This window comes from Diuraphis noxia, unplaced genomic scaffold (genome assembly GCF_037042655.1).
Source record: "Diuraphis noxia isolate RWA-SAM2 unplaced genomic scaffold, SU_Dnox_SAM2 contig0004, whole genome shotgun sequence".
In the NCBI taxonomy this organism is placed as follows: domain Eukaryota; kingdom Metazoa; phylum Arthropoda; class Insecta; order Hemiptera; family Aphididae; genus Diuraphis; species Diuraphis noxia.
In genome coordinates, this window is record NW_028301714.1 from 56,563,168 (window position 1) to 56,590,695 (window position 27,528).

Sequence of the window (27,528 nt, forward strand, 5' to 3'; positions counted from 1 at the left end):
TACCGATGGACGATAGTGGTAATAAATAGCGATTCAACCGTTCGGAAAAAAATAATAATAAGCAACTAAATAAATATATTTGTATTTATTACATTTTACTAGACTATAGCTGGAAAGAAAATTCGTTAAAAACGCAGAAAATCAGAACGAATGGCAGTGGCGAACTGGACGGCATAAAAATAGAATTTATTATTATGGTGTGGGAAGATATTTCACACTGTTTGGCGACATTCCATATCAAACACTCGGAGTAAATATATATATTTATATATATCATATATAATAATATACAGAATGAGTGACGAAGAGAGGGGCTAAGATACGAAGAAAAAAAACTTGTACACATCTCAATGAAACTCAAGAAAACACCAATTAAACAGCATCATCAAAAATATAAATATAATACTATATTTTAAATATAAATGTAACACATATTTATTTTTATTACTTTCATTAATTTTCACAATAACATTTACCTAAAAAGTATTTATAATTTCATAATTAATCTTTACATTTATATTATAACTTAAACACGATTATTATTTGCAGAGAATATTTGAAACAATGTCTTGCTGATTGCTGGCCCAACAGTTTTGATTGGTGTACCATAGGATATATTTGCCAATAAAAGTGGATTACCTGATCTTCTAAACGCATTTATAAGTAATTTTGGACTAGGATATAGCTCAACAATTGCAAATGCTTTATGAACAGACAATCCTCGGATCTGAAGTAATTGTCGAATCAGCATATCTCGTACAGTCATGTTCTATAAAATTAATTAATAGTACATTACAGACAATAAAAAATTATTTCATACTAAATTAATATACCTTATTTTTTGCAGAACCTGACGAAAAAGTTTTAAAAGATATCAGTTTTACTATATTTAAAGAGTTTCCATAACCAGAATCTACTTCATCAATATGAGTTGTAAGTGTTTTGTCCTGTGAATATTTAAAAAAATATCTATTAACTTCAAATATACATTGATTTATATGGAAAGATTAAGATAGTTATACCTTGAACATATTTGTAAGTATATTAGAGAAGTTGGCAATATATTTCATAGATTCTAAATGATTTTCTGTTCTTACAATTGTAAATCCATCTATAACCTCTGTGTTTGCCAATGCTTGTTCTAAATGAGATATTGGTAAACCATGATATTTTTTTTCATTCTCGACTAAATAGATTTTGTTTTCAAGTCCACATTGTTTTAATCTAAACTATTAAAATTAAGTTTACAAACTTAATCTAAAATGTTATTGTTTCATAAAAATGCATTTACTTTCTGCTCGTGAAAACGGCCATCTTGAATACTACCTGATAGATCATCTAAACGTTTTCTTTCTAAGATATATGGTAACATAAGTTCTCTACCACTTTTGTCATGACAAATCCAAGCAAAATCTCCGACACTCAACCGTCTCATTTCGAAAGTCACATTTAAAGATGATAATTCTGAGATGACTTTGTCCATGTTGTTTTTTCTATTATAAAAAAATTTCCAACAATGAAGTATAAAGTTTCTAAAATATACACAATATACATACCGTAAACTACTTGATTCGCCTGTATCAATGAGCAACATGACAGTAAATTCATTTGGCCACAAAACAATCTTTTCTTTTTCTATAATGATAGGATTGCTTTTCTACTTAAAATAAAAAATTAAAGCATAAGCAATACATTTTTGATCTAGTAAAAATCTATCCATCTATCAATGAAAAAAAATCATTAATCTCTAAAACAAGAATTGATTATAGCAATTTATTTTTTTTTTTTTTTTTAAATTTATAATCTATCAGTATTCTAAAAATGCAGTGTTTAATTTAATGGAGGGATTCTGTTGTTTCTACCTAAAAGTTTTATATTTTATACTTACAGGCAAATCATCGTGAATCAAAGAAATGATTGAATTCTGATTATGGTTACTTGTTGAGGGTTGTAAGACATTGACAAGATTTGTATTTTTAGAAATGTCAGCCGTAATACCTTCATCTACAATATATCATTTAAATCTGTTAATATTAACATGTTATGTAGACAAAATAATTTAGTAATAAAATATATTTATTTAGATACCTGAACCTGAAGATATTTTATTATGTTGTTCAAGCTGTTTGTCTAATCTGGCACATAATTTAGGACCAAAAAATTTTAAAATTAAACATTCTTTACCACTCTTAAATGGCAATGGACATTTTCGTAATGAACTCAATGCCTATAATAATATGCAAGTCATTTAAAATTGATAAAATAATTATTGTACAGAGGTACAACAAGAGGTATATTATGTAATGGTATGGTACATATATTTATATAATTTCTTTTGATTTTAGAACAAATAGACAAAATAATATTTGTTAATTGTATAATTAAAAAATATTAATAATTTAATTTTAAAATTAAACAGTACCCTTAGTTAGTACTCAATTTGTTTAATGGTATGAGTAGATGTGTACATATAAAATAAATATATATATAACATTTAAAGAAATTGTTATATAAAATACATAAATGTGGATTTCCATAGCATAAATTTGAAAAACTAGATAACTTACACGTTGATAGCCATGACGGACTTCCAGACCTTTTTCAGTAGCTTCTTTTAACCATTCTGAAATCCATTGTTCAAACAACGGATTTGGTGTTTTACGGGTTTTACTTTTAGTTGCCCTATGTGACATTTTAAACTATTGCAATTCATAAGCGGGAAAATTTAATTTAAACTGAAATTTTGTTAGAATAAATAAACAATAATCACTATATTAAACATTAATGTGAAATAATGCGGTCACGTATTTTTCTAAAATACGAAAAGATTATATAAGAAATTAAGAAAACATTTGGACAAATACCGCAATTTTCTAGTGAAAAATTCAAAAATGTAATTAGGAGATACAACTCTGATCATTGGTCTAATAGTTGTCTTATTATCTAAATAAACTTGATAAATCTGTATCTTAAATCGTGGTGATAACCGCCACGACAATACGGTGTAACCAACCGTAATTCCATGACAAATTTGTCATGCGTAATAATTCCATATTACTCTGAAGGGCATCAGCAAAATGTTCACCAAATATTTTTAGACATGAATTTATGTGTATATTTTATGGGAAACTTTAGCTTGCGCTTGCCTATGCTTATTAAATTATTTTACTTACGGTTTTATTATAAAAAATAAACAATTTTTAATTTAATGTATTTTACATCGTATTTTTTTTTAATAATCTTCGTATTCAAATCTAATAGTAATATAAGAATATAATAAATAGTGTAATTATTTAGATTTATTATAGATAGGTAGTATTGTTTGTTTTTAGAATTTTCGAACATAATTTGTTTATATCCGTAATATATAATAATACATGTATTTATGTACTATATCTACTAATATGTATAAGATATGCATTGATTTTTGGGATATAGTATATTATACTTTATACAATTGATTATAAATACTAAATACTAATAATATTATAAGTAATCTTATTAATGCCTAATGGTTGCACCTTGGTGGCTAGATACGTGGATAGTTGGCTATGTAGACTTCTTATATAACTTTCATGTTTATAATGAATAGCTACATTTGGTATAGGTAGTTACAAATTGACAATTGTCTCCAAACTCCGCTCAAATACTCGACACTCGACTCGAGTAGGTATACGTTATTATATTATTCAGAAAATGAAGAAAATGTTATCTAATCTTCAATAGACTCTGTTTATAATATTCATCATAAATAATAGAAATAATATAATATATTACCTACCCAGTACCCACTAAATTACATTTAATTAATTAACAATTATGAATCTACATCACACTCATCAATTAAAACATTGAATAGCTGATAGTCATAATCAGTGATTAATGTAAAGTAGCTGCAGTGTAAAATTATGTAATTTTTTTTTTATCTTTTTTGATGTGGAAGGTATTTATTCAGTTATTCTTCGATCAAAAACAGTGCACCACAATAGGTAACGTTTTTAGTGGTCTATACTAAAATTATTACTTTATGCTTACCATATGCGGCAATGTGTTAGAAACCCCTAACAAATAAATTTTTATCGATATTAATTTTTAAAAAACTAATGATGATCGAAAATTGCAAATACCTATGAATAGTTCAACTTAAGTCGAAAATTTTTGAAAATTGCATGGTGGATAGAATATACTTATATAAACATTCGGTGAAATTTTCATGTATCTATGGTCATTTGTTTTAAAGTTACATCAAAAACCAAAATCGATTTTGTCGAAAACTGATTGTGCATAAAATTTCCCGTTTTTCTCTTAATTTTGAGTTTGTTTTTCTAGATTATTTAGAAAAGTATTGAAAATTTTTTACTTTTAACCCCCCAAATAAGAACTAACTAGGTTCACTTTCTGATCTAACATAAGGTACCAAAGTCGAAAATCGAAGCATTTTTACTTCCCCAAAACGTGATTACAGACATAAAAAAACACACATTATGGTCAAATAAATACATTCTCCGCCGCTCAGAATCTAAAATAACCATGGATCATTTCAATATTTTATATCTAATTACTCAATTAATTGTACGGACTAAAATCTTAGTCCATGATTAAATGTTAAAATAATAATAATAATAATATGTTAATAATTAAATAATGCAGGAAGCTAATTCGTCACTAAATAGCGATATGGTTCAAAATAGATCATATTATATTATTATTGTTTATTTCAAAATAAAAAGTTGTTTTTTAATGATATTTTTACATATTCATGTACATACTACATATTTGAAATACAGAGACCCAATTAATAGTTATTAATAAAGAAATTTTTTTCTAACTACATTAATTGTTGTAGCAATAGTTATATATTAGGGGGTACTGGGGGGCAACTTCCCTAAGGATTTGTGAATGTTATTACCATAAACGTTTGCACCCACATAAGTTTCTACCAAGTGCCACCTATGATGCTTATTGTAAAAAATCTTCCCTATAATTTTCATTATAGTATATAAATATGATTATTATTCACTATTTAATATAATGTAGGTACTTACAACTAATGTCTAAAAGGTTTAGAAAAAAGGAAAGTAATCAAAAATTGATCAATCATTTTTCAAAATACCTAGTTTTGATAGAATTTTGATCATAATCATTTTTTCAATGAAACTATATTTATTGACTAAATTTAAATAAACATTTGGTAAATATATTTATGTATAACATTCTGTATGGGTGGTGTTAAAGTCTATAGCTACTGGCTACGAGTTCACAACCGCTTACTTTTATCATAAGTCCACTGTAGTTGTAAACATCAGTTGCATAATTTAAAGCTTTTATCTTTGTTAGTGGTTAGGTAATAAATAATAATGCATAATAACTAATATATTATGGAATCTAATTAAATATTATAAATACAATGAATAAAACTTAATCAGACTGTAATATTCATGTTAATGTATTGTATTACACTATTACTTACTAATATTTACTATAAACTAATAAAGATATTTTTTTAATTTTTGTTAATTAAAAAGTATACAATTGAGTGGTGTTTAAAAATACTAGAAAGTTTAATTAATAGTACCTACTCTTAAGTATACTGTTTTATAACAGTCATAACTCATACAATAACACTCAATTCTAACTACATAAATTCATCAACTTTTGACATTAATATCCACTAAGCCTAAAGGTAAAAAAAGCAACATTGTTTGGTGCATTTTTTGTGGTACTAAAAACTTTAAATTTGGACCATAGCTTTCTTATATGTTTTCATGTAAACATAGAAGGCTTTAGTACCTGAGTCCCTAAACAATTCCAATAGCCCCCCTCTCTAAACATTTCCTAATTTTTTTTAAACATATACAACTTTATTATAGTATAGGTCCAACTCTACCCCCTCCAAATCTTAAACACAATTAAGAAGTTTAAATTTATTCTTCTTCATCTCTTTTAAACATTTACATAGACAAAATTTAATTTTTTACTTTTCTATAATTAACCATTACTAACAATAACTTGTTGACATAGCTGGTTAAATAATTAACCTTGAGATCAGCATATTAGATCAGCATATATGCTTGAACTTAATGTCCTGCCACAAGAAATTTTGCTTTGTAAAGCATACATACTACATTTACATTTATTTAAATTTTAACCTATTAGTATCCAATGTCCATACACCCACACCATAACTACATTAAGAAATATTAAATTATAATTTATAATTTATTTTGAATATATTTGATTCCAAATTCATTGAAACACTGAGATTAGCTATACCTAAATAATACTTTATAAACTTTAAATTAATTATCATATTTTGATTTATGTTTTTTTGAGGCACGTATAGTCGTATAATTAATATATAAATATTTATATCTATGAAAATATGTATAAATTAGATAGATAGGTACCTATAGTTTAAGAATTGTAGCTTCACAATAGGCGTGTCAATATGTCATATTGCCCTAAAATAATCGGCTAATATTATCATTTTATGAAACAATGATTATATATATATTCAAGTAATTGAAGTAATTCCAGTTTAGCAATGTTTGTAAAAGTTTAACTTAATATTATAAACACAATACGATTGTTGTTTACCATATAGTTTGGTGAAACATTTGACAAAATCTGATACCTAATATTATAAACCACAAAAAATACTACCTATTTTAATTTTAAATAACAATTTAAAAATAGTTTTCACATATAATGCATTATTCAATGATTGCGAATAACTTCCACAATACATTCATGTTTGGATATTATAAAAAATGAATATATTATAATTACAGTAGAATCTCTGTGGTAATCTGGACGTTTGATAATCCGGTATGTCCAGTAATCCGACTATATTAAACTATATTCTTTATCTGGCAAATAACCATAAAATTACTATCGAAGATGAAGTTGATAGAAAAGTGTTAAAAGCATCATTTCAGACAAAAAAACAAAAACAATAAATTGATAATTTTTTAAACCTGTCCTATCATAAGAATATTTCAACACAGTATGTAATAAATTAGTAAGTATGTACATATAATTATTATGTACAATAAGGTTAGGTATTCGTTTTTTAATAATAAAAAAAAATTTTAATTCAATACACTGATTTGATATCTGTCGGATTTTACTTTATCTACATTCTAGCTAGGTTGTTTCTAACAATTTCCCAATCTTAATGAAATAGTAAATAATAAAATTGTTTTACTATAATATAATAGTTTCCTGAAAATTATTAATTATAAATATAAAGTACAAGATCATAAAGTATTTTATGCAGCTCATACTGCTCATAGGTAAATAGGTAATTAAATGTAATTTCCTATAAATATTACTAATTCGATAATTTTTTTTTTTTGATAACTTTCAACACATCAATAATTATACTAACACCATGTCATAATAATTATAACTAAATCGATTATAAATTGCATTACCTACTTAAAATGAAAAAAAGTAATATTTATAAATTATAATACTTTGTACCTACAGTACTACATATTACTAATAATGATCCTTACATAAATATTGTTTAATTCATATTGAACATTTGTTTTTTATGAAATATATACATTAATGATGTTATTATTTCAACCATCAGATTGTACTATATAATGTATTATGTACACATGTAAATATGTAATGTATTGTTTACACCTCCTTGCCGTTATTTGTTAACTGCAGGAAACACTAAATAGGTCATTGAAAAATCAAATACTAGGTATATTCTTTATTTTTATTTAACGTAGGTATAATATCATAAATTATAAAATACATATTAATTGTATTAATATAGTATTAAGTAAGTAATAACTAGTTAACAATAATAATACATCAATATAATTATTGTGAATTAAAATACTTATTTTATTTATATATTATGTTTATATAATATAATATATTGTATGTTCAAACTTAATAATTCTTCGATATGATAACTGATAATTGACTAGTGAATTATAATCCTACAAATCACTTACGAGAGTCTTAGAGAGAACATAATATTAATAATTATAACTTTTTTTTTTTTAATTTGCCTTTTATAATTAAAACTTTAACCCATACAAACTAATGTGAAATTTATTGAATTGTAAATTATTTGATAAAATGTATACAAAAATGTTTTTAAGCAAATAATAAAGAATTTTTGTTCTTAAAAAATATATGTCAATATTGTATATAGAGATTTTAACTATTATTATTAATTATGTACATGAAATTTCTATAAAAGATTTAAAAAAAAAAATCTTTTAATGAAAATTGGACATTGAAATATTATTACAATTATGTGAATTTAATTAACTTTTTAAAAGTTCTATAATATGCAGCCGTAGTAGTCATCATTATTATATATTACATAAAATATGATATAATATAGTTTTTAAATACTGACGCTGAAGATCTGGCATTGGAGACAATAGTTTTATTTTTGATAAGATTATTTTTGCTTTTAAAAGACGAGCACTGTGTTTTACAAGAAATCGTTTAATTTTATCGATATTTTATATTAAATTATACTAATTATTAATAATATTGTAATTCCAACAATTGCCTCGATATTTTTTTGGATTGTATTATTTTATTGTCCTAAAAATTATAATAAATAATAATTATTTTGTTGACATTATTTTCCGATCGATCGCGACTATTGATTACGTACGATGTGCTGTGTGTAAAATTCTATTAGGTATTTAATTGTGTTCTTGTTTAATTGCTTGTTCTGTTCGTTTTCCGAGTTTATAATTATTTGTATTATTAATTAATAATAATACTTAATAAATGTTGGTATAAATTCACTATATGGATCACATTAATGACGATGAGATCGTTCTATTAATGGATGAATTTGAGGAGAACTGTACGTGGTTCTGAACTCAATGAAACTGATTTCCGGTTAGTAAATTGAACATTTATATAAAAAAAATAATAATTTTCATGAATACCTATTACGAATGCATATTATTTATTAAATGAAGATGTTACAGACGATTTAAATAAAACATATAATACCTACTAATTACTAATTAGTAATTATTGGCTCCTGTTGAACCCGAATTTTAGAACTACGCGTAGATGGTTTTGATCAACAAAATTTTGAAAAACCCAATGATAATTTATTATTGAATAGCTGTTTATTTAAAGTCAATTATTTTAGTTGTTTATTCTTTTTTTTTTTTTTATCTATATAGAAATTTATAGAAAATTATTATTTTTTTATAACTGATACATTTTTATTAATTATTAGATGTTATAGAATATAATGAAATTTTTAATTTTGGCTATCCCACTTAATAAGGAACATTCTACCACTGATGCACATAAATGGGGATTTGAAAGCGACGAGGAAGATGAAGATCACCCAATGCATGTACCAGCATCATATAGATTACCAGTGATTCATCGAAGACAAGGGACTCTTCCGAAATGGCGACAAAAACATTCTAAACCTAAACCACATCCATTTACTGGCAATCAGTATGTTACCAAATTGGTTACCACTTCAGAAGTAAGCGATAACTCCTCTGGGTCAGAATGTTTTCAACTGTATTTTCCACAATTTATTGTTGAACTTATAAAAAAAGAAACCAATAATAAATATTATGCATTTTCAATAATTCGATCCCGAAAAAGACATAACGTTAAAAAAAAATTCGATTTGGCAGAAGTGGAAGCCTTTAAATATTTCCAAAGTGTAATTTTTTTTTCTCTAATTTTACACATGAGTTTGGTAGAAAAATCACATATTAAAAATTATTGGTCAACTAATCCTGCTGTAGTCTTACAAACGACGTACTCTTCTAAGTTCGTGAAAAGGGATAGGTTTATTAGTATTTTTCCCATGCTATGTACATAGTAAATAATGATTAAATGTATTAACATAATTAATATGTTCGAAAAGGTCAACCTGGATATGACAGTTTATATAAAATTAGGTCTTATGTAAATTTTTTAAATGATAAAATGTCAAAATTATTTTTTCCTGGAAAAAATATCACCTTTTATGAAGAGGTGTGTCCTTTTCACGAGAGAGTTCATTTTAGGGTGTATATGAAAAATAAACCAGAAAAATGTGGTATGAAACTATATGCATTGCTTTGGATCCTCTAACAGGATACACATTAAGTTTTGATATTTATTCTGGAAAGAGAGAGGAAAATAATTAAATTATACCTATCTATTCCTCTATATTATATAATCGTTTATTAAAGCAGTATATCGACAAAGGCCATACTATTTACATGGATAGATTTTACACTAGTCCTAGTAGTCCTACGGTGTTAGAGTATTTTTGAGATCATAAAACGAATGGTGTAGGAACGGTGATGGCAAATCGTAAAGTACACCCAAAAGATACTGTAGTTAACGCGAAGTTAAAAAAGGGTGAAATGGTTAAGAAAAATATCGGTGAAAGTTATTTTGTTGAAATAAAAAATTATATAAATCGTAGACAATAGATAACATACTTCTTACCATTATCTTTGAATAGTTAATATTATTTTTACATACAATGATATTTTTTGCAAAATATTTAGTTTAATTTTAAGGTATTTTATTTTTATACAACGAATATATTATATTCACAGCGTTCTACGCAATATTTGTTTTCTTACAAGTAGTTATATCTTATTCCCTGTTCTAACATCCTCATTTTTTTGTACAGAAATTTATAAAAGAAATTATTTACAATAGCTATTATATAATATTTTAAATATTATATTTAGTTGTGAGTGAGAAAACCGTTTAGCAACAGCACATCTTCCCATGATTGTATGTGTTTATTTATTCAAAGCTGACCCAAATTTGATTTCAAATTTATTTCCCTAGAATATAAATTATAATATACTAATATCATAAAGTTTTATTCATATCACCCATTTATAATAGTTAGGTAGATACTTATTGCACCAATTAGAGGTATCTTATGTATATATATTTTAATATCGCTCCTTACAGTGTCGTAGGGGTATCGATATCTTATTATCTACACGAATTTATGATATTTTTTTAGTCAACGTTTCATAATTTGAAAAGATACTTTAAACTATTTAATCTCTCTCTGACACCCCCCTGCGTATGCCACTGGGTCCTCCATCATAGGGTTTAGGCCATAGACGCATATTGGTACCTAACTAAAATGGTTTGATTACCCACCAAGTCATATAAAATTGATATTTTGATAATAATTGTAAATTATTTAAAGAATCAAGGAAGAGTTATTCTGTAATGTGAAAATGTAATATAGCAGTGTAGCAGTCATTTAGAAGTTACCCAACTACCTATAAATACTACGTGACTAATTAATTGTATGAATCATATATTCATATATTATGTAGGCACTTCTGAGGTTCTATATTATACCTTGATCTTTTCGAATATTATTGTTTAAAGGAACTCGACATACATATTTTATTATATTATATTATATTAGTATATTCCGATTAGATATTATATTTATTCTAATACCTATTCATAATTTATTATTAATAATAATAATACCTATGTTAACGTCAAGGCTAAATAGTATAGTAAACAAGCAATCAAAAGTTATGTCTTATGTCTATCCCTATACACATAGTATATTAATATTTAATGTACTTATTACTTATAAACCTACTAACCTAACCTAACCTACTAACAGTTTCATTAATCAATGGATATAATAGATCTATATTCATTTGTTTATTTTATTTAATTTTCTTGCGCAAAGAAATATTAGGCATCACCAAAAAAAACAAACTCAATGGAATGTGAATATTACAATAAGATAAATTTAACGTACATAATATGATACATAAAAAACTATACCTACTTATATATAAGACCTATTACTATTACTTACTATTAATCATAACAATAAACAATAATATAATGTATTACAATAGTATATTAAATTTATATTGTTGTAAGAATGTTATTTATTTTTAAGCACAGTAATAAATGATAATATATTTATTTATTGATTAAATACGGGCTTAGGTTCAGGAGTAAATATTTACAAATAATAGGTAGGTATATCAGTAGAAGTGAGGCGGACGTAGGTAACGAAATTACTATAGAAATGAAGATTGAAGGGTGGGTGTTGGCTAGATGCGTTAATATATTAAATACCTACGATCAAAGGCAGCTGAGTTCAAGTTATTTTAAGAAGACGTCACAATTTTTTCATCTCAGACTTACAAACACGGTATCTATAGCATGCACATTTTGTTTAGTAATTCGCACGTTTAGTTTAGATTCGTTAATTTTAATATTTGGATAAATTGATCAAATTTTAAAATAACGATTTGTCTACATTTTACAGGGTTTTTCTTGGTATTTCAACTTAGAATAGGTAAATTGAGTATTATAAACAGCTATTCCAAAAGCCATCGAAAACACCACTATACAAACTACAGACAATATATTTTGTGTTATTATGATATAATAGATCGATTCACACTAATATTAAAGTTAATGAAACTAAACATGAAATGCTGAACGTAAATTTACCATTTTAATCACGTGCATGACGAAGAAAGCCGATGTGGGTACCTATTTATCCCTTAGCCAGAGACAGCAAAATTGAAGTAGGTTAGTAATTTTTTATCAGTTGAAAATGTTTCAAATGATAAAATGTGAGTAGTTATTTGGGGCTTAATCAACACTTGAGGGCTACAGTATCTAATTACATATATAAATATTCAGATATCCCGATTTAATAGGTACACGTTTTCCTTGACAAACAAGTTTTTCATTACATTTTAGAGTTCTTCTGTATTTTTTAAACGATGCTGCTGCAGAACAATGTTTATTATTACTTTTCATAAATTCCCATTGGCAATATTACAATAATTTAATAATTTATAATTCTTATAAAGAAGCGCTATAAATAATAAATTTATAATGATTACCTATATTGATCGTATGCCTACAAATTTGATTATAATGATTATATACATAGGCGCAAATAGACAAATTATTTTGGGGGGACTAAAGCCCCTCCTATAATATTTTGTAAAAATTATATATTCTCAGTACTAATTAATGACTTTTGAAACGGAGGGACTTGGCAAAAATATGGGGGGACTTAGTCCCCCAAAGCCCCCACCTATTTGGATGACTTGACACCTTAACATAACAAGACTATCGTAAATTTTAATAGACTACAAATTTGTCTTCATGTTATTATTTTTTATCAAAATGTCACCCTAAATTTTAGTTTTTTAATAATAAAAAAATGTATTCTAAAAATTGCGGGGGACCCTTAGTACGTCACTGGCTACAACGATTGCATGGCTATTTTGCTAATCAAACATGAGTACATGGCATTATTTTTTGTAAAAAAAGGAGAAAAAAATTGTAATTATATTATATTATATTAGGCTGCGGCTCGGTTTGTGCCACGAATTCGTGGTGTGTGTCAATCATTGAGGAAATTCTATAGCAGAAAACTTTTTTTTCAAATATTTCAATACCTACATACGCCAACGTTTGGACCGTTTGTTAGGTTGAATTCTTGGTGTTATTTTTTTAGAGCTCTTGGTGTTTAACCATGGTATAAGACATACAGTTTTTAAAAAAGTTAATCGTAATAAGTCGTGGTATAATAGATGCCAGATGGCCACAAAAGTAAAAAAAAATGTTGATCACGGAACTGGTTAATTGAGTTAAACAGACTCATGGCGTTTACAATGTTTGCAAACGTTTTACTCGTTTTAGGCTTCGTTTACCAAACAGACAGTCCGAATTTCTCCGTTGTCAAACGTTTGCATTGTTTGCAACGTTTCCCGCTATAGAATTTCTCATCGTGTATAATATTAATTATTATTACCCTAGTATGGTGTTACCGTAGAAAACCATAGATAATATATTATCTATGCGGAAAACCTGTTAAGGGGCAGCAGCTTGGTACACTTGTTTGATAAGATGCGACGCTATCGCGGCTTGCTGATAAGCGAACGTCCAACTCAGCCGTCGCGGCAGTGTTGTACTATTCAACTACTGTTGTACCTATATAGTAGACAGTATTCAACTATTGGCGTGTTGCAGTATTGCAGTGTTAACGTTAAGTCACTAATAGTCAGTGTTGTTGTCGTGATTACTAATTAATTGTTATTAAAGTCATTAAAGTTGTTAACGATTTCTTTTTTTTATCGTCGCCGTAGTATTATATCAGCCAAATTTCAATCTGACAGGTCCATTTGACATTTAGTATTCGTCGATTGTCCGTCTAATTGTCATGTATGCGGTGCGTGCGTGACACGACACAGTGTATTTCGAGACGTTTTTGGTGCTTACGTACGTGTGTGTGCCTTGAATACCTATTTTCGTTTATGCGAGTCTGCTGAACATGCTGGGCTGGTTAAGGAAAGATGATGGCAAGAAGATCGAGACGTACGAGTCCGTTTTGGACGGGCTACGGGAGAAGTACAAGTCCAAACTGTTGCCCTTAGAATTGGCGTACCAGTTTCACGATTTCCACTCGCCACAACTGGACGACCCCGACTTTGACGCCAAACCGATGATACTGCTGGTCGGCCAGTATTCCACGGGCAAAACTACATTTATAAAACATCTCTTAGAATCCGATTTTCCCGGAATTCGCATTGGGCCCGAACCCACCACAGACCGTTTTATAGCTGTTATGTACGATGAAAACGAATCAATTATTCCTGGTAACGCGTTGGTAGTAGACCCAAAACGACAATTCAGACCTCTGTCAAAGTTTGGCAACGCATTCCTCAATCGGTTTCAGTGTTCTTTAGTGAATTCTCCTGTTCTAAAGGGTATATCAATAGTTGATACCCCTGGTATTTTATCAGGAGAAAAACAGAGAGTAGACAGGGGTTATGACTTCACCGGTGTACTGGAGTGGTTTGCTGAGCATGTGGATAGAATTATTTTGCTTTTTGATGCTCACAAGTTGGACATATCTGATGAATTCCGTAGATCAATAGAAGCACTACGAGGCCATGACGATAAAATTAGAATTATTTTAAATAAAGCTGATATGATTGATCACCAACAACTGATGCGTGTTTATGGTGCACTGATGTGGTCTTTAGGAAAAGTTCTTCAAACTCCTGAAGTAGCCAGGGTTTACATTGGATCCTTTTGGGACAAACCGTTGCGATATGATGGTAATAGAAGGTAAAAATCATTCATAAATAATATTTTGTACAATTTAGTATAAACTATAATTGTATGTATTAATTGTGTGAGCTGTGATAATATTTATTGAAATCAAACTAGGTAGGTACTTTATCACTCCCTGATTGTTCTATTGCCAAATTTTAATTATTTGTGACTACCTAAATAATAACATGCCCATATCTATCTAGAATGATACCTAAACAATAGAAAATGTTGATAATATTATGATTGTATATATGTCATGAAGTCATACTAGTGTACAATTAATTACTTATTTAATTTTTTTAATTGAAATTAATATGTGAAAAGTTCAACATAAATTTATTTAAGTAGCCTTTGTTTACAATTTAACAATGTATCTAAACAATTGATCAGCCTTATTAGATTTATTTAATATTAATCATATTGTTTACAAAATCAATAAACTTTAAAAATTAATTCTTCAGCCAGTGTAATTAATGTGCTCTTTTGGATTTAGTGTAACTGATGCCAATTAGACCAATAAAACTAGATCGGATATTAAGTTTAAGACAAATGACTAATCAATTATATTTACATTACAACAATTGGCTATAAATTGTTCCAGTTTCTAATGATTAGAGATCCATTATATACATAATATATATAGGTATTGTTATTTTCTCTATGCCTAAGAAGATAAACAAGGTTAGTGGGTCAATACTTTCAAGACCATACTACTCACAATAACAAATGTTTTGACAATGTACAATAGTACAAACAATATTACTCGCAATATTATGAATATAATAATTTATTTAATTGAATCGTAGTTGTAGCAAACCAATTGAAAGTTAACTAGCGAATCTTAAACACGCGATAAATGTTGTTAAAATATGACTAATTATTTTTTAATTTATTGATTTACAATTTTATGTTAAATAATTTATATCATAAATTATTATTTAAATTAATTTACATTACAATTGGAATGCAGTTATCTAAATAAATTAAAGGTTTTCACTGTTTTCAGTTAATAAGTATATGTTATTATGTATCTACCTAAAACAAAAACAAATTTTTTTTTAAAATAATTACACATATACTTGTAAAATTTATAATTATATGATATTCAAGATTTGTATGAGATTTTATTCAATAAAATGGGATTAAATGTTGGATGGTCTAAATTAATAATTATTGTTGGCTGGTTGTTTTTATTGGGTACATAGATAGTTATGCTTAATATAATTTATTGAATTGCTTAATGCTTTTAAAGTACTTTTGTCTTATATTAACTAAATTTTAATAATATTATTTATAGGAACGAGTTAATATGAAGTAGATAACCATGTGACATTAATATAAGTGTAGTTAAGTACCTTCATAGATATTATCGGTGCCAATAAATAATTCAAAAGACAAAAATATCCTCATTCTTTTATTATTCAATTTGTATTTTTATATTATATTTACTAAAAAATAATACTTTTCACAGTTAGTGTTTTCAAGTGTGCGGCGAGAGGATAAATAGATAAATTACTGTCACGCCCATACAAGTTATTTTAAAAGCATAATTTAAGCACAATGCTCGCCAGTTTGTAATTTTCGTAATTATTTGTTGCATTTGAATACTTTTAATTTCAGGGTTAGAAATATCCATTGAAACTTTTTCAAATGAAATAATTATGATAAAGTATTTATTATATAAAATATGTATGTAGGTTAGGTTACCTACCTATAATAATTTAATGTTTGAACAGTAGCAAGGCGTGTGTTTATATAACTAGTAACTGCATCACAAGCAGGAGTTTGAGTTTAAACACACACGTTATTAAATACCGATGAAACAGACTATTAAAATTTATGGCGGCAATATCATATTTTATCTAATACGCGCATCGGCTGGTAAATAATATGATAAAATACGATGTGCCAATATTTGTATAGTTAATAAATATTTAACATCACAATTCATTGAAATTTAACTAGGTACCTATTACTGGCTATTACCTATATTATATTGTAATTTATACTTACCCATTTTTAAAAACGTTAAAAAAAGCGATCTTACTGGAGCCTGTAGTAGTGTAATAAGTACTACGCGAGTTTTCTAACAGCCGTAATTTCTTTTCCTTATATTAAACTATTGAGCTCTAGTGCACTACTAGTTAGTAGTTACTAGTAAGGTCAGTGACTAGAAATGCAATTCATTAATTGTATATAGAGATATAGACAACAGACCTTATATTCATTCTCCATTGTCACGTTGAATTTATCGTCATCCGTTTGCATTTATATTTACTATAAACTTTAAATTCCCAAGAAGTAATTAATTTCACATAATTCTTGTGTTTCTTCTCTATTTAGGTCTCGGATCGACATAGCATAGTTTTGTTCGTGCTTACTAAATTTGAAATAATAAGTATAAATTATTAATTACGAAATTAAATTATCATTAGAAAACACTACTCATGTATTTGTTGACACAAAATTTTTTGTTGATATTAGAGTGAATTAACCAATTTCCAAACTTGTTGGTATAAGAATACTATTTATGATTAAACGTCGACAATTCTTTAGATATTTTAATTTTCAAGAGAGTTATGGCCGTTATAGGTATTTGAAATATCACACATTTAAAATGCTCATAATATTATATCGCTTGAAAATGAAATAATAAAATAAAATCTGATGCTTAAACTTAGATTATATAGTCTTAAATAATAGTTTTATAATAAGTCATTTCAATCTTATATCAAAAATAATATCACACTGTATTGAAACTAGTTAGTGGACATTATAAGATGGATAAGTCAAACTCAATAGTCATTGGTACTTGGTAGTGTCTTCTTAAATTAAATTGAAAATTTAACTTGTTTAAATCTGCTGGGATTCAGAAAAAGTTATGTTAACAATTTTTACACTCTTTTGTTTTGTAATTATACGCCCTTAAATTTGTTTTATTAAATTTATGTTTCGGTATTATTTTATTATTATTATCGAGTGATCACTGATCATTCAAAATTCTGACAATAATTATACACATTAATTATGAAATAAAAGAAATTGGTGGGTATATAAAATACTATAGATTAATTTGGATTAATTATATAATTATGCATTTCGGAAAATTTGTCATTAAACTGATGTAATATTATTTTTTACATTTAACCTATAGTAACGTTTATCTGTGTAAATGTAGTCAAACCATATTTTTTTATCCTTATCTAATACAAATATTTGTTTAGACACTTTAAGTTTAGACTGTTAATTTGCCAAATGCTTAATTTTTTAGTTAGCTTACGCGTTTCTTATCTGTATACTTGATGATTCTTTTAACGGTAATTATTACATAATTTGAAATCAAAACAAAATTTTTGAAATCGATTTAAATTTTCACCACTTTTTTATGTTGACTTTTATAATGATAATATAATATACAACGAATGTCATATTCTGAAATTTCAAATATCTCAGACTTTTATAGTTTAATGTATTAGTTATAACTTATAAGCAGGCCTCAGATCTTTGGCACTAAAAATAATTAAAATAAGCGCTATAATATGACCTAGACATGAAAAATAATAAATATAAAAATTCATTCTGTTTAAAATTTAAAAAAAAAATATGAATTATTCTGTGCCACTTAACTCCGTCAAATACCTATGCAAATTGTATAATGTATTGTTATAAGTTATAACTAATTATAACTAGTCGCTTAAAATTTGATATAATTATTTTATTATAATATTTAATAACATAATAATCTATTACATTACAATTTTAAAAGATATGTCGATATAATAATGTAATTGTATACATAAATATTAGTAAAATAACGATTAAACACTTTGTTATCCATAAAAGTGCAACGTATTAAATTAACATGCAAGTTACAATTGGGTCGATTAATGAATGCTAACGTTTGAACTTCCTGAATTTAGTATAGGTACCTAATATTTTTCAATAATGTGTTTCAAGTACCGTGCTGATAATATGATCAGGAAAGTCACTTATAAGTTAATAAAATATTCATTCCCTAATATCAGGCATTAGCCGATGCAATTTATATTGATTCAACTGTGTTAGACTGTTATAATAATAATATTTATGTAATTGACATTGATGGATAGTTGGATATTTTCACTCGTAAAAGAGTGACTAATGGTGTATTTTTTTTTTTTTTTTTGCTCATCGGATTGAACTTGATAATCTATTACAAACACGAATACACATTATCCACGTGTAAATAGGTGTAATCAAACGCAATCATTATGCATTTATGACCAATGTACAGACTTGCTTACAACAACGACTTAAAATTATGTAGCTTATAATATAGTAGCCATAATATTTTAAGGGTTGAAATGGTTGAATTCGATTATCAACCAAACAATCACAACAAAGTAGAGAAACATTCAGATTATATCGGATTACCCAACCCAAGTTTTATACTAATTCAAAATAATAGTTTCATAGTTAATTCAAATATTTTATCGTTAAGTTTTATGATTACTTTGTTAACTCTGAAAATTCTAAAACCAATCGTGAATAAATCTGTTATAAAATTTGAAGGTAATTATTTATCGAGGGTATCTCGGTGGTTCGCTTTGATATTTTTATGAAGAAGCAAGTCTTGAAGCTGTACAATTTTTACATTTTAAGATGAACATAACTTACGTAAAAATAATAATAGAGATGTCCTAAGTAATATTATAATAATCTCACATTTAAATGTTTGAGTCACTTTACTCCAATTTAAAAAAAAAAACAAATTAAGATGAATTATTATTAGCAAAAAATTTGCTGTTGTAAGACGCAGACAACATATACGAGATCACGTCCACTTAACTAAGAAGGCAAGTTGGTTTATGATTTTTTCTTTTTGAGCTTTGTTTGGAAAAAGATATATCTATAGTTGGTTCAAAGAAACTGTGAAGGGGATTGATTCCCCCAGAAAACTTATTTTACTGCTAACGTTTTATATTTGATGGGGTAGGTTACTGTATGAGACTTACAGATTTTGCTAAAAACATATTATAATCCCCCTCCTCAAACCAAATTCCTAATTACGTCACTGTGAAGGAAAGATAAAAAACTGGTTTCATAAAAAATTATTGTTTACAATACCTTTAAAAAAATTTATATACAAGTGTAACAGATAGACCTGATAAAAAAAAAAAAAAATATGTTAATTCGACGTGTGACAAAAATTGTTAATGTTATGTGATAAGTAAATAATTTAAGAAATATATATTCAATTTAACCAAAAAATATTGAATTAAAAAAAAAAAATTTCCATCAAAATTGTTTTCATAATCAGATTTACAAATAGGCTATAATATTATAAAAAAATAAATACTAAACATGTTACGTAACGGGGCTAGGTAAATTGTGTCCGATATAAGTTTGGTACATTTTGAAAGCGGTAAATTGAGTCCCGCGGGGAAAAAATTGGTAGTAGGTAGTTGAGTCCCGGACAAAATAAGGCAATAGGTAATTTGAATCCCAGGGAAAAACGATTTTTGTGCATTTAAAATTTAAAAATGTGCACTTTAACATTTTTATTTGTGATTTGTGGACATTCATTGACTGCATGTATATGATTTTGAAAATAACAACATGCATTTTTATTGCATAAAAAAAAATTATGTAATTAATAAAAATGCATGTTGCTATATTAAAAATCATATGCATGCAGTCAATGAATGTCCACAAATCACAAATAAAAATGTTATAGTGTATATTTTTAAATTTTAAATGCATATAAATAGTTTTTCCCTGGGACTCCAATTACCTATTACCTTATTTTTTCTGGGACTCGACTTACCTACTACCTATTTTTCCCCGGGACTCAATTTACCGAGTTAGAGTCATTTGGGACTCAATTTACCAACCCCGTACGTAACACGGTCACTTAATAAATAAAAATATTCATTTGAACAAAAATTATTCTAAAAGTCAGTTTTATCTGTTACACCTTATTGTATATTCCATCTGTTTACAAAATAAAAATAAAAATAATTAGTAATAAATATAGGTAATACGATTGATTAAATATAGAATAGTCTATATAATATTATATAATCAATGGTAATACATTTGGTAAAATAAATTAAAAATCGTTTAAAATTAAGTTGACTAGGTACATCTACCAAAGAATCTAATTTTCTTTGAAATGAAACTCTTTATAAAAGTACATCACTGAAAAAAAAATAATTAAAAAATTATAACCCTGATAATAGACTTAGTTGCGCCACTAAACAAGCTCGTTCCTAGTTCTTTGATCATAAATTTGAATTCCATTTAATATTTAACATTACATCTAATGCTTGACTTTTTGTACCCCTATAAGTGTGATACGATATAAATTAAACTGCACTCCTTGAATACGATTTAATGATAGAAAACTTTTATTATAATTATAAGCACAGGAGTAGTGGTCACTGAGCGCTGGTGCTGGTACCTAAATAAATTATTACATATTTCTGTTGGAACTAATAGTTATTACTTATTATGTTACATGAGGAAAAATAATTTATTATTGTAACCCACTTGTTCTCAACCTTATATCAACGTGTAACACTTAAAAAAATTGTAATGACGACCAATATAATTTTCATTTATTAATACTAAAATATATTGATTATATTTTAGTTAAACAGATGTGTGTAAAAAGGAGCAGGATTATCTATTATAGATACTGCTTACAGAATCAATTGACATTGCTGTTTTTGTCCAGAAATCACTATCTATTTTCTGAAAGTATTTACTATTTGTTTGTGATTTATTACTGTAGTATGTATTCCATTACCTGTTACTATTATTATGATTGCATGTTTAATATAATGATTTTGGCTTGTATTTATAAACGATCTGAAGTGATCTGTATAGGCAGACTGTAGCAATTAATTTTTTTTAGCCAATAACAATAAAGTACCACGAAGAGGTAATACTTCTATTATAATAGATATTCTAAGAAATGATTTTATTTTTTTATCGCATTTATAAAAATTCATTGAAATTGTTAATAATTGTTACGCAATTCATACGAATTTTTTATGTAAATCATTACAACCGTATTAAATACACGCATAGCTTACAATTCGCAATTATTGTTCACTTCTTCGTCACAATTATTGACGCATTATTGTAATATTGCGCTCCTATAAGATTATTTGAATAAAATTACACTCCCCTGTTTTCATTTCAATAAAACGAAAATGTATGATGAAAAATTTTCCCTTGTAGGACATAATATGCATATCTGTATTCTGTTGAAAACTATTATTATTATTCACCCGTTAAATGTCTGTTGTAATATAATATTTATGAATTTGATTGACACTTATTAATAGTCAAATAGTTTAAAGTATTTACAACACCATATATTTTTACAAAATGATTCACACTTTATACAAACATTTGAATTTTATAAATAATGAAACATATAATGACTGAATACAACTCCAACGATGTAGAAAGAAAAAAGCTTAACATAAAGGTACCTGCAGGGAAATTAAATATGAAATAATCTGTTCCGATTGCTAACCAGAAAATAGTATCTGATTTTTTAAAAGAACTGAACTTGAGTCTAGAAATATTATAATTAATGTCTACAAAGAGTTCTATATAACTTTTTTAGTTGTAAAACACAATTTATTTAAAACCTCTTTATTATTTAATTTTCCTCTTATATTATTTTATATTCATTTAAAACTTCGTTAGAAACTTTGTTAGAAACAATAGAAACTATTGCCAAAGCTTTAGATTAATAAAATATAAATAAATACCTAAAAATATTTTTATTTTTTTTTCAAAATTATAAAAATTAATTGGTGCATTTGGTTTATTTCGAAAAAATAAAATTACTATAGTGACTTACTGAAGTGTGTGTTCTTTTAACAGTTAAAATGGATGGTAAACGTATCGATTTGTGAAAAACAATATAATAATGAAAGTAGGACATAAATTGGTACGAGTGGAAATGCCTTATAATATTGAGGGGCAATAATGTCCCAAATACCATTTATGACCTATATCTAATAAAATAAATAACAATACACCATATTATGCAGCACTGGAAGTACATTGCCCAATACTTCAGAGTTTATTGTTATTATTTGAAATTTTAAACTAATCGCTTATTTATTAGGTAGGTACCAGTAGTAACAGTAACAGTAGTACCTAAAAATCATGATATTATGATCTTGAGTTAGGTAGTTACTTGTGGTGTATATATAATATAGTTATTTATGTTAATATCATGGCAGAGTCGGTCGGTTATAGATAAATAATCTGTTATGTATGGTTTTATAGAATAATTTTAATATAAATAGGTACCCGTATATACGTTTATTTTTCACTGAACAAAAAGGACCTGTGAAATGGATAAAATTATTCTTGCTAATTCACTTATTACTTTAGTGAAGAAATTTCTTGCGATTTATTTTTATACAATAGGTTTTCAATCTTAAATGTACAAACGCCTCACACGTATATGATGTTAATAAGCTGTTGTGTATATTGTAGATTATTTGAAGACGAAGAACAAGACTTATTTAAGGACCTGCAGTCTTTGCCGGGAAACGCGGCGTTAAGGAAGCTAAATGACTTGATTAAACGCGCAAGATTAGCCAAAGTAATTATTATTGATAGAACTCGAACGTCATGCACTATTGAAATCCGAAATGTGGCACATATCACTAGCGATAGTTGTTTCCTTAAAAAACCGTTTCCGTTGTTTACAGGTTCACGCTTATATAATCAGTGCGTTACATAAAGAAATGCCAGCTCTTTTTAGGAGAGATGGCAAGAAAAAAGAATTGATCAAAAACCTTGGCACTATTTACCAAAATATTCAGAAAGAACAACAGATTTCGCCAGGAGATTTCCCCGATCTCAAAAAAATGCAGGTTTGTAAGAATATTATCGATTTCTGTATTAGGTATATACGTATTGTTTACGTATTATGATATGTTATAGCCTAAAGGTATATTATTTTTCAGGATGTACTGGTGAACTTAGATTTTAATAAATTCCAAAGTCTTAAACCGCATCTGTTAGAAGAGGTTGATAAGATGCTTGCCAACGACATCGCTAAGTTGATGGCTATGATCCCTTTGCAAGACATGAATAACCGTAAGATGAATAATGGAGACGTCGAACAGCAGCAACAACAGCAAGCGGTAGTCAAAGGTATTATTTTGATTTTTTCAAGTTTTCATATTCATATCTAATAATATAATGCTCGAGAAAACTTCAAATTTCCTCAAATATATGGATGTTTCCTAAAATGATCCTAAGTATTAGGTATTGTGATCAGTTAAGGTTAGTTAAGAATTTATAGTTAAAAAATATCAATATTGCAGATTATATATTCATAACTTAACGAATGAATTTCATAGACTCCAAATCATACTTATTTTCCATAAAAAATTTTTAATAGTTTTTCATTAAAAATAAAACATTTTTTTCTGGGTGTGAATCTTTAAAAACACATTACTTCTTTAAAAAATTGATTAACTTATTATAAGATTACATTTTAAAATAAATTCAACGGGCTTTATTGATTCCATTCTGACTATATAATATAGGTTCTTTTGGCTAATAATACAAAATATTGAAATTTTTCATTAAATATTAGATGTTCAAATGTTTAACTCAAAATCGTTCTTTTCTATAGATAGCCATTTAGATTTTGTCTTTCATAATAATTTCTAAGCATAATTATATAATTTTATTTCTGAAATTTCTATTTTACCAATAATTATTATATAGGTAGTTTATTTACGTCGTATAGAATACTACCTACCTAATTCGTTGGCTAAATTCAATTTAGATTCACAATTCTAGGGATTTTTTTCCAAAGGGTCGGAAATTTTTATTCCGGGATTCAATACAATAAGTGTTATTTTTAGATATTTTTGGTTTTATTTTGTTTTTAATTTTATTCTTTCCAAAACGTGGCAGCTGTTTATTAAATCCATAATTTGTTGACTTTTCCTTACATATTTGAAGAGTTAGTATTTTGTTTACATTTAACCCTCACTCATACCCCATATTTCGCATAGGCCGTAAAAATCGAAAATATACTAATACAGTAATAATACATCATTAATTATCATAGTGTTGTGTTTCAACTATGATGTGGTTCAACGATGTCCAACAATAACATTGAATTTATCATATTTATCATTAACAATAATGACATTCGTGTTCACTTTGTAGGTGGCGCGTTCATGAGCGTCCAGGACACGGCCAGTCCGTTCGGGTACAAGAGGGGAGAAGGTATCGACGCTGGCAAGGGCGAAACTGGTTGGGTGGTGGCCAAGGAACGGCAGAAATACGATGCGGTGTTCAACACGCTGGAGAAGTCTGACGGAAAACTGTCGGGAGCCGGTACGAAATTACATGTCATATAAAGCTAGGGCTATGAATTTAATTTACTATAAAATAGATTTAAAAACTATGAAGTAAATATGTAGGTACCTATTTGGAACTTACAGTTGTTTTTCATAAAATAAGTAGGTACGTCAAAAACGAATAAAGTATCCACTTATCTACGTACAAGTATAGTTTAAAATAAATGTGCAGTGGATCAAAAGTTGAAAGTTGTGAAGTACTGAAGTTCAATTATCATGTATCATCTAATCTTTAATCCAGGTAGTCTGCAAAAGGGGTTAAAATATTTCGGGTTTCATGTTGCAAACCAGGTACAATTTTTTGCGGGTTTAGTGTATCGTGATAAAACCGGTTAAAATTGTTTGCAGGTTTCGGGTTTAAAACCAGATTAACTTTTTGTGGGTATTGAATTTTGAAGTCTAACCTCCTCGTCGCTATGGAGACGATTATTTTTTTATATGTGAGACAGTGTGGGATGGTCTAACCAAGTTTTTCTCATTCTTTTCGCAGTGGCTAAAGCCGAAATGGTCAAATCGAAACTGCCCAACTCTGTGCTCGGCAAAATATGGAAGTTATCGGACATCGATCATGACGGTTTTCTGGACATCGACGAGTTTGCGTTGGCAATGCATCTGATACAAGTGAAGCTGGGTGGGCACGATCTACCCGTCGAAATACCCGATCACTTAATTCCGCCCTCAAAACGAGATATTTAGTGACAGACGAAAAAAAAACAGGAATCCTGTGTACATTATAATATATAGTAGACACAACCACCAACACACGAAAAAAATCGTACTCGACTGTACATATAATATTATTATATCATATAACATATGCAATGCGATTTTTGTTATATATATAATATGTGCATCATAATATGAATATATCGTGTACGTTAATTTATTTGTATATTTATATAGTAAATCGAACGAAATTTGTAGCACAGAGTATCCCTGTTTGAGTATGCCTCTATGCCGACCTATCAAATTTTTGAGTACGCTCCGTCGCTTTCGGAAGTTAAAACAACTAAAATTAGTAACTACACGCGTTATGATTATTGAATGGCAACCAAAGTTATTCATTAAAACACATAATATTTTAGATAATGTTTTTTTTTAATTTCATATATAATATTATATAATACCTATCTGTGTGATAAAAAAATGATGCTTTTTTGTTGTTATTATTAATGCAGAATTTAATTTTTATATTGATTTCGCAATAATCATGTGATATTTACTATTTATTATTATATATTATATTATATACTTAAAATGAGAAAAAAACGTCCATTTTTTTCGATCATTGATAAATTATACGCTATGCTAATGTAGATTATACGATGTAAATTAAATTATTGTTTTGTACTACAAACAGACTTATTATCGTCCAAAGTGTTTTTGCCCAAACAACATATTATATTGGCGGTGTTGGCCGTTTATATTGTAACAAGTAAACTACCACTATATACCTAGTAAATTATATTTTTATTATATTTGATAAATATTTATGTAATTTATCTTAAAGAAATGTATTTATATTTCATGTTACAAGTGTTATTTAAATTTGATTATATATTTTTGAAATTAAATGCTTTATTTATAAAAACAATATTCTGTTGTAGTGTCTGAAATCTTAGACGTGCATTTAACTTCGCTGTGCCAAGAAGTTAGAATTCTATTGGTATCCTTTGTAAAATGTATTTTAGAGGATTGTCTAAAAACCGTCAATGTACATTATTGGTTATCTATATATTTTCAAGTATCTATATCACAGTGGTAAAAATATTTTAGGTTTTTAATTTTCATCACAGCCATTGAAATTCTGAAACAGAATTTGACAAATATTAAAATAATTATACATTTATGTATAATATAAAATATTGTTTTAAAGACTGGGAAGGTTAGTGAAATTATTTAGTTAATAAGTTAATAACTTGCTATTTACTAAGTTAATTTTAAACTTTAACACAGAAACAGTAATTCTTTAGTTATTTAGTATTTGTAACACAATATTTCAAGTATCTGC

The 27,528-nt window shown here is 27.1% G+C and overlaps 2 protein-coding genes and 1 long non-coding RNA gene across 5 annotated transcripts; 2 read left to right on the top strand and 1 right to left on the bottom strand.

Annotated features, from left to right (window-relative positions):
• The first annotated feature begins 109 nt into the window (after nucleotides 1-109).
• LOC149056224 (uncharacterized) lies at nucleotides 110-2,093 on the top strand. Of its 2 annotated transcripts, none has more exons than XR_016191382.1 (4): nucleotides 110-250; nucleotides 550-732; nucleotides 848-933; nucleotides 1,891-2,093. It is a non-coding gene; the product is annotated as an uncharacterized LOC149056224 (long non-coding RNA). The 2 variants fall into 2 exon arrangements; XR_016191383.1 differs by lacking the exon at nucleotides 110-250 and adding an exon at nucleotides 342-483.
• Nucleotides 386-2,929, bottom strand: mus81 (mus81 structure-specific endonuclease subunit). 2 transcript variants are annotated; one of them, XM_015507720.2, is made up of 8 exons: nucleotides 2,568-2,927; nucleotides 2,089-2,227; nucleotides 1,889-2,004; nucleotides 1,557-1,657; nucleotides 1,292-1,493; nucleotides 1,023-1,229; nucleotides 834-947; nucleotides 386-769 (listed from the first exon to the last, which is right to left on the bottom strand). In XM_015507720.2, the coding sequence occupies exons 1-8, from the start codon at nucleotides 2,691-2,693 to the stop codon at nucleotides 527-529; spliced, it is 1,248 nt and encodes a 415-aa protein (XP_015363206.2). In that variant the 5' UTR covers nucleotides 2,694-2,927; the 3' UTR covers nucleotides 386-526. The 2 variants fall into 2 exon arrangements, with proteins under 2 accessions (XP_015363206.2, XP_089081688.1); XM_089225562.1 differs by having other exon boundaries at nucleotides 1,292-1,657; nucleotides 2,568-2,929.
• An 11,049-nt stretch (nucleotides 2,930-13,978) lies between these two features.
• On the top strand, nucleotides 13,979-27,111 carry Past1 (putative achaete scute target 1). The gene is made up of 6 exons (XM_015507723.2): nucleotides 13,979-15,129; nucleotides 23,626-23,734; nucleotides 23,844-24,008; nucleotides 24,102-24,291; nucleotides 25,324-25,494; nucleotides 26,008-27,111. The coding sequence occupies exons 1-6, from the start codon at nucleotides 14,330-14,332 to the stop codon at nucleotides 26,211-26,213; spliced, it is 1,641 nt and encodes a 546-aa protein (XP_015363209.1). The 5' UTR covers nucleotides 13,979-14,329; the 3' UTR covers nucleotides 26,214-27,111.
• The last annotated feature ends 417 nt before the right edge of the window (nucleotides 27,112-27,528 follow it).

Excerpts from the sequence above, each read along its gene's own strand:
- mus81 (XM_089225562.1), bottom strand. The coding sequence starts at position 2,693 with ATGTCACATAGGGCAACTAAAAGTAAAACCCGTAAAACACCAAATCCG. Across the intron at positions 1,658-1,888 it reads TGATTCACGATGATTTGCCT|AAAAGCAATCCTATCATTAT; the intron begins GTAAGTATAAAA and ends TATTTTAAGTAG. Across the intron at positions 948-1,022 it reads TACTTACAAATATGTTCAAG|GACAAAACACTTACAACTCA; the intron begins GTATAACTATCT and ends AAATATTCACAG.
- Past1 (XM_015507723.2), top strand. The coding sequence starts at position 14,330 with ATGCTGGGCTGGTTAAGGAAAGATGATGGCAAGAAGATCGAGACGTAC. Across the intron at positions 24,292-25,323 it reads ACAGCAAGCGGTAGTCAAAG|GTGGCGCGTTCATGAGCGTC; the intron begins GTATTATTTTGA and ends TTCACTTTGTAG. Across the intron at positions 25,495-26,007 it reads CGGAAAACTGTCGGGAGCCG|TGGCTAAAGCCGAAATGGTC; the intron begins GTACGAAATTAC and ends TTCTTTTCGCAG.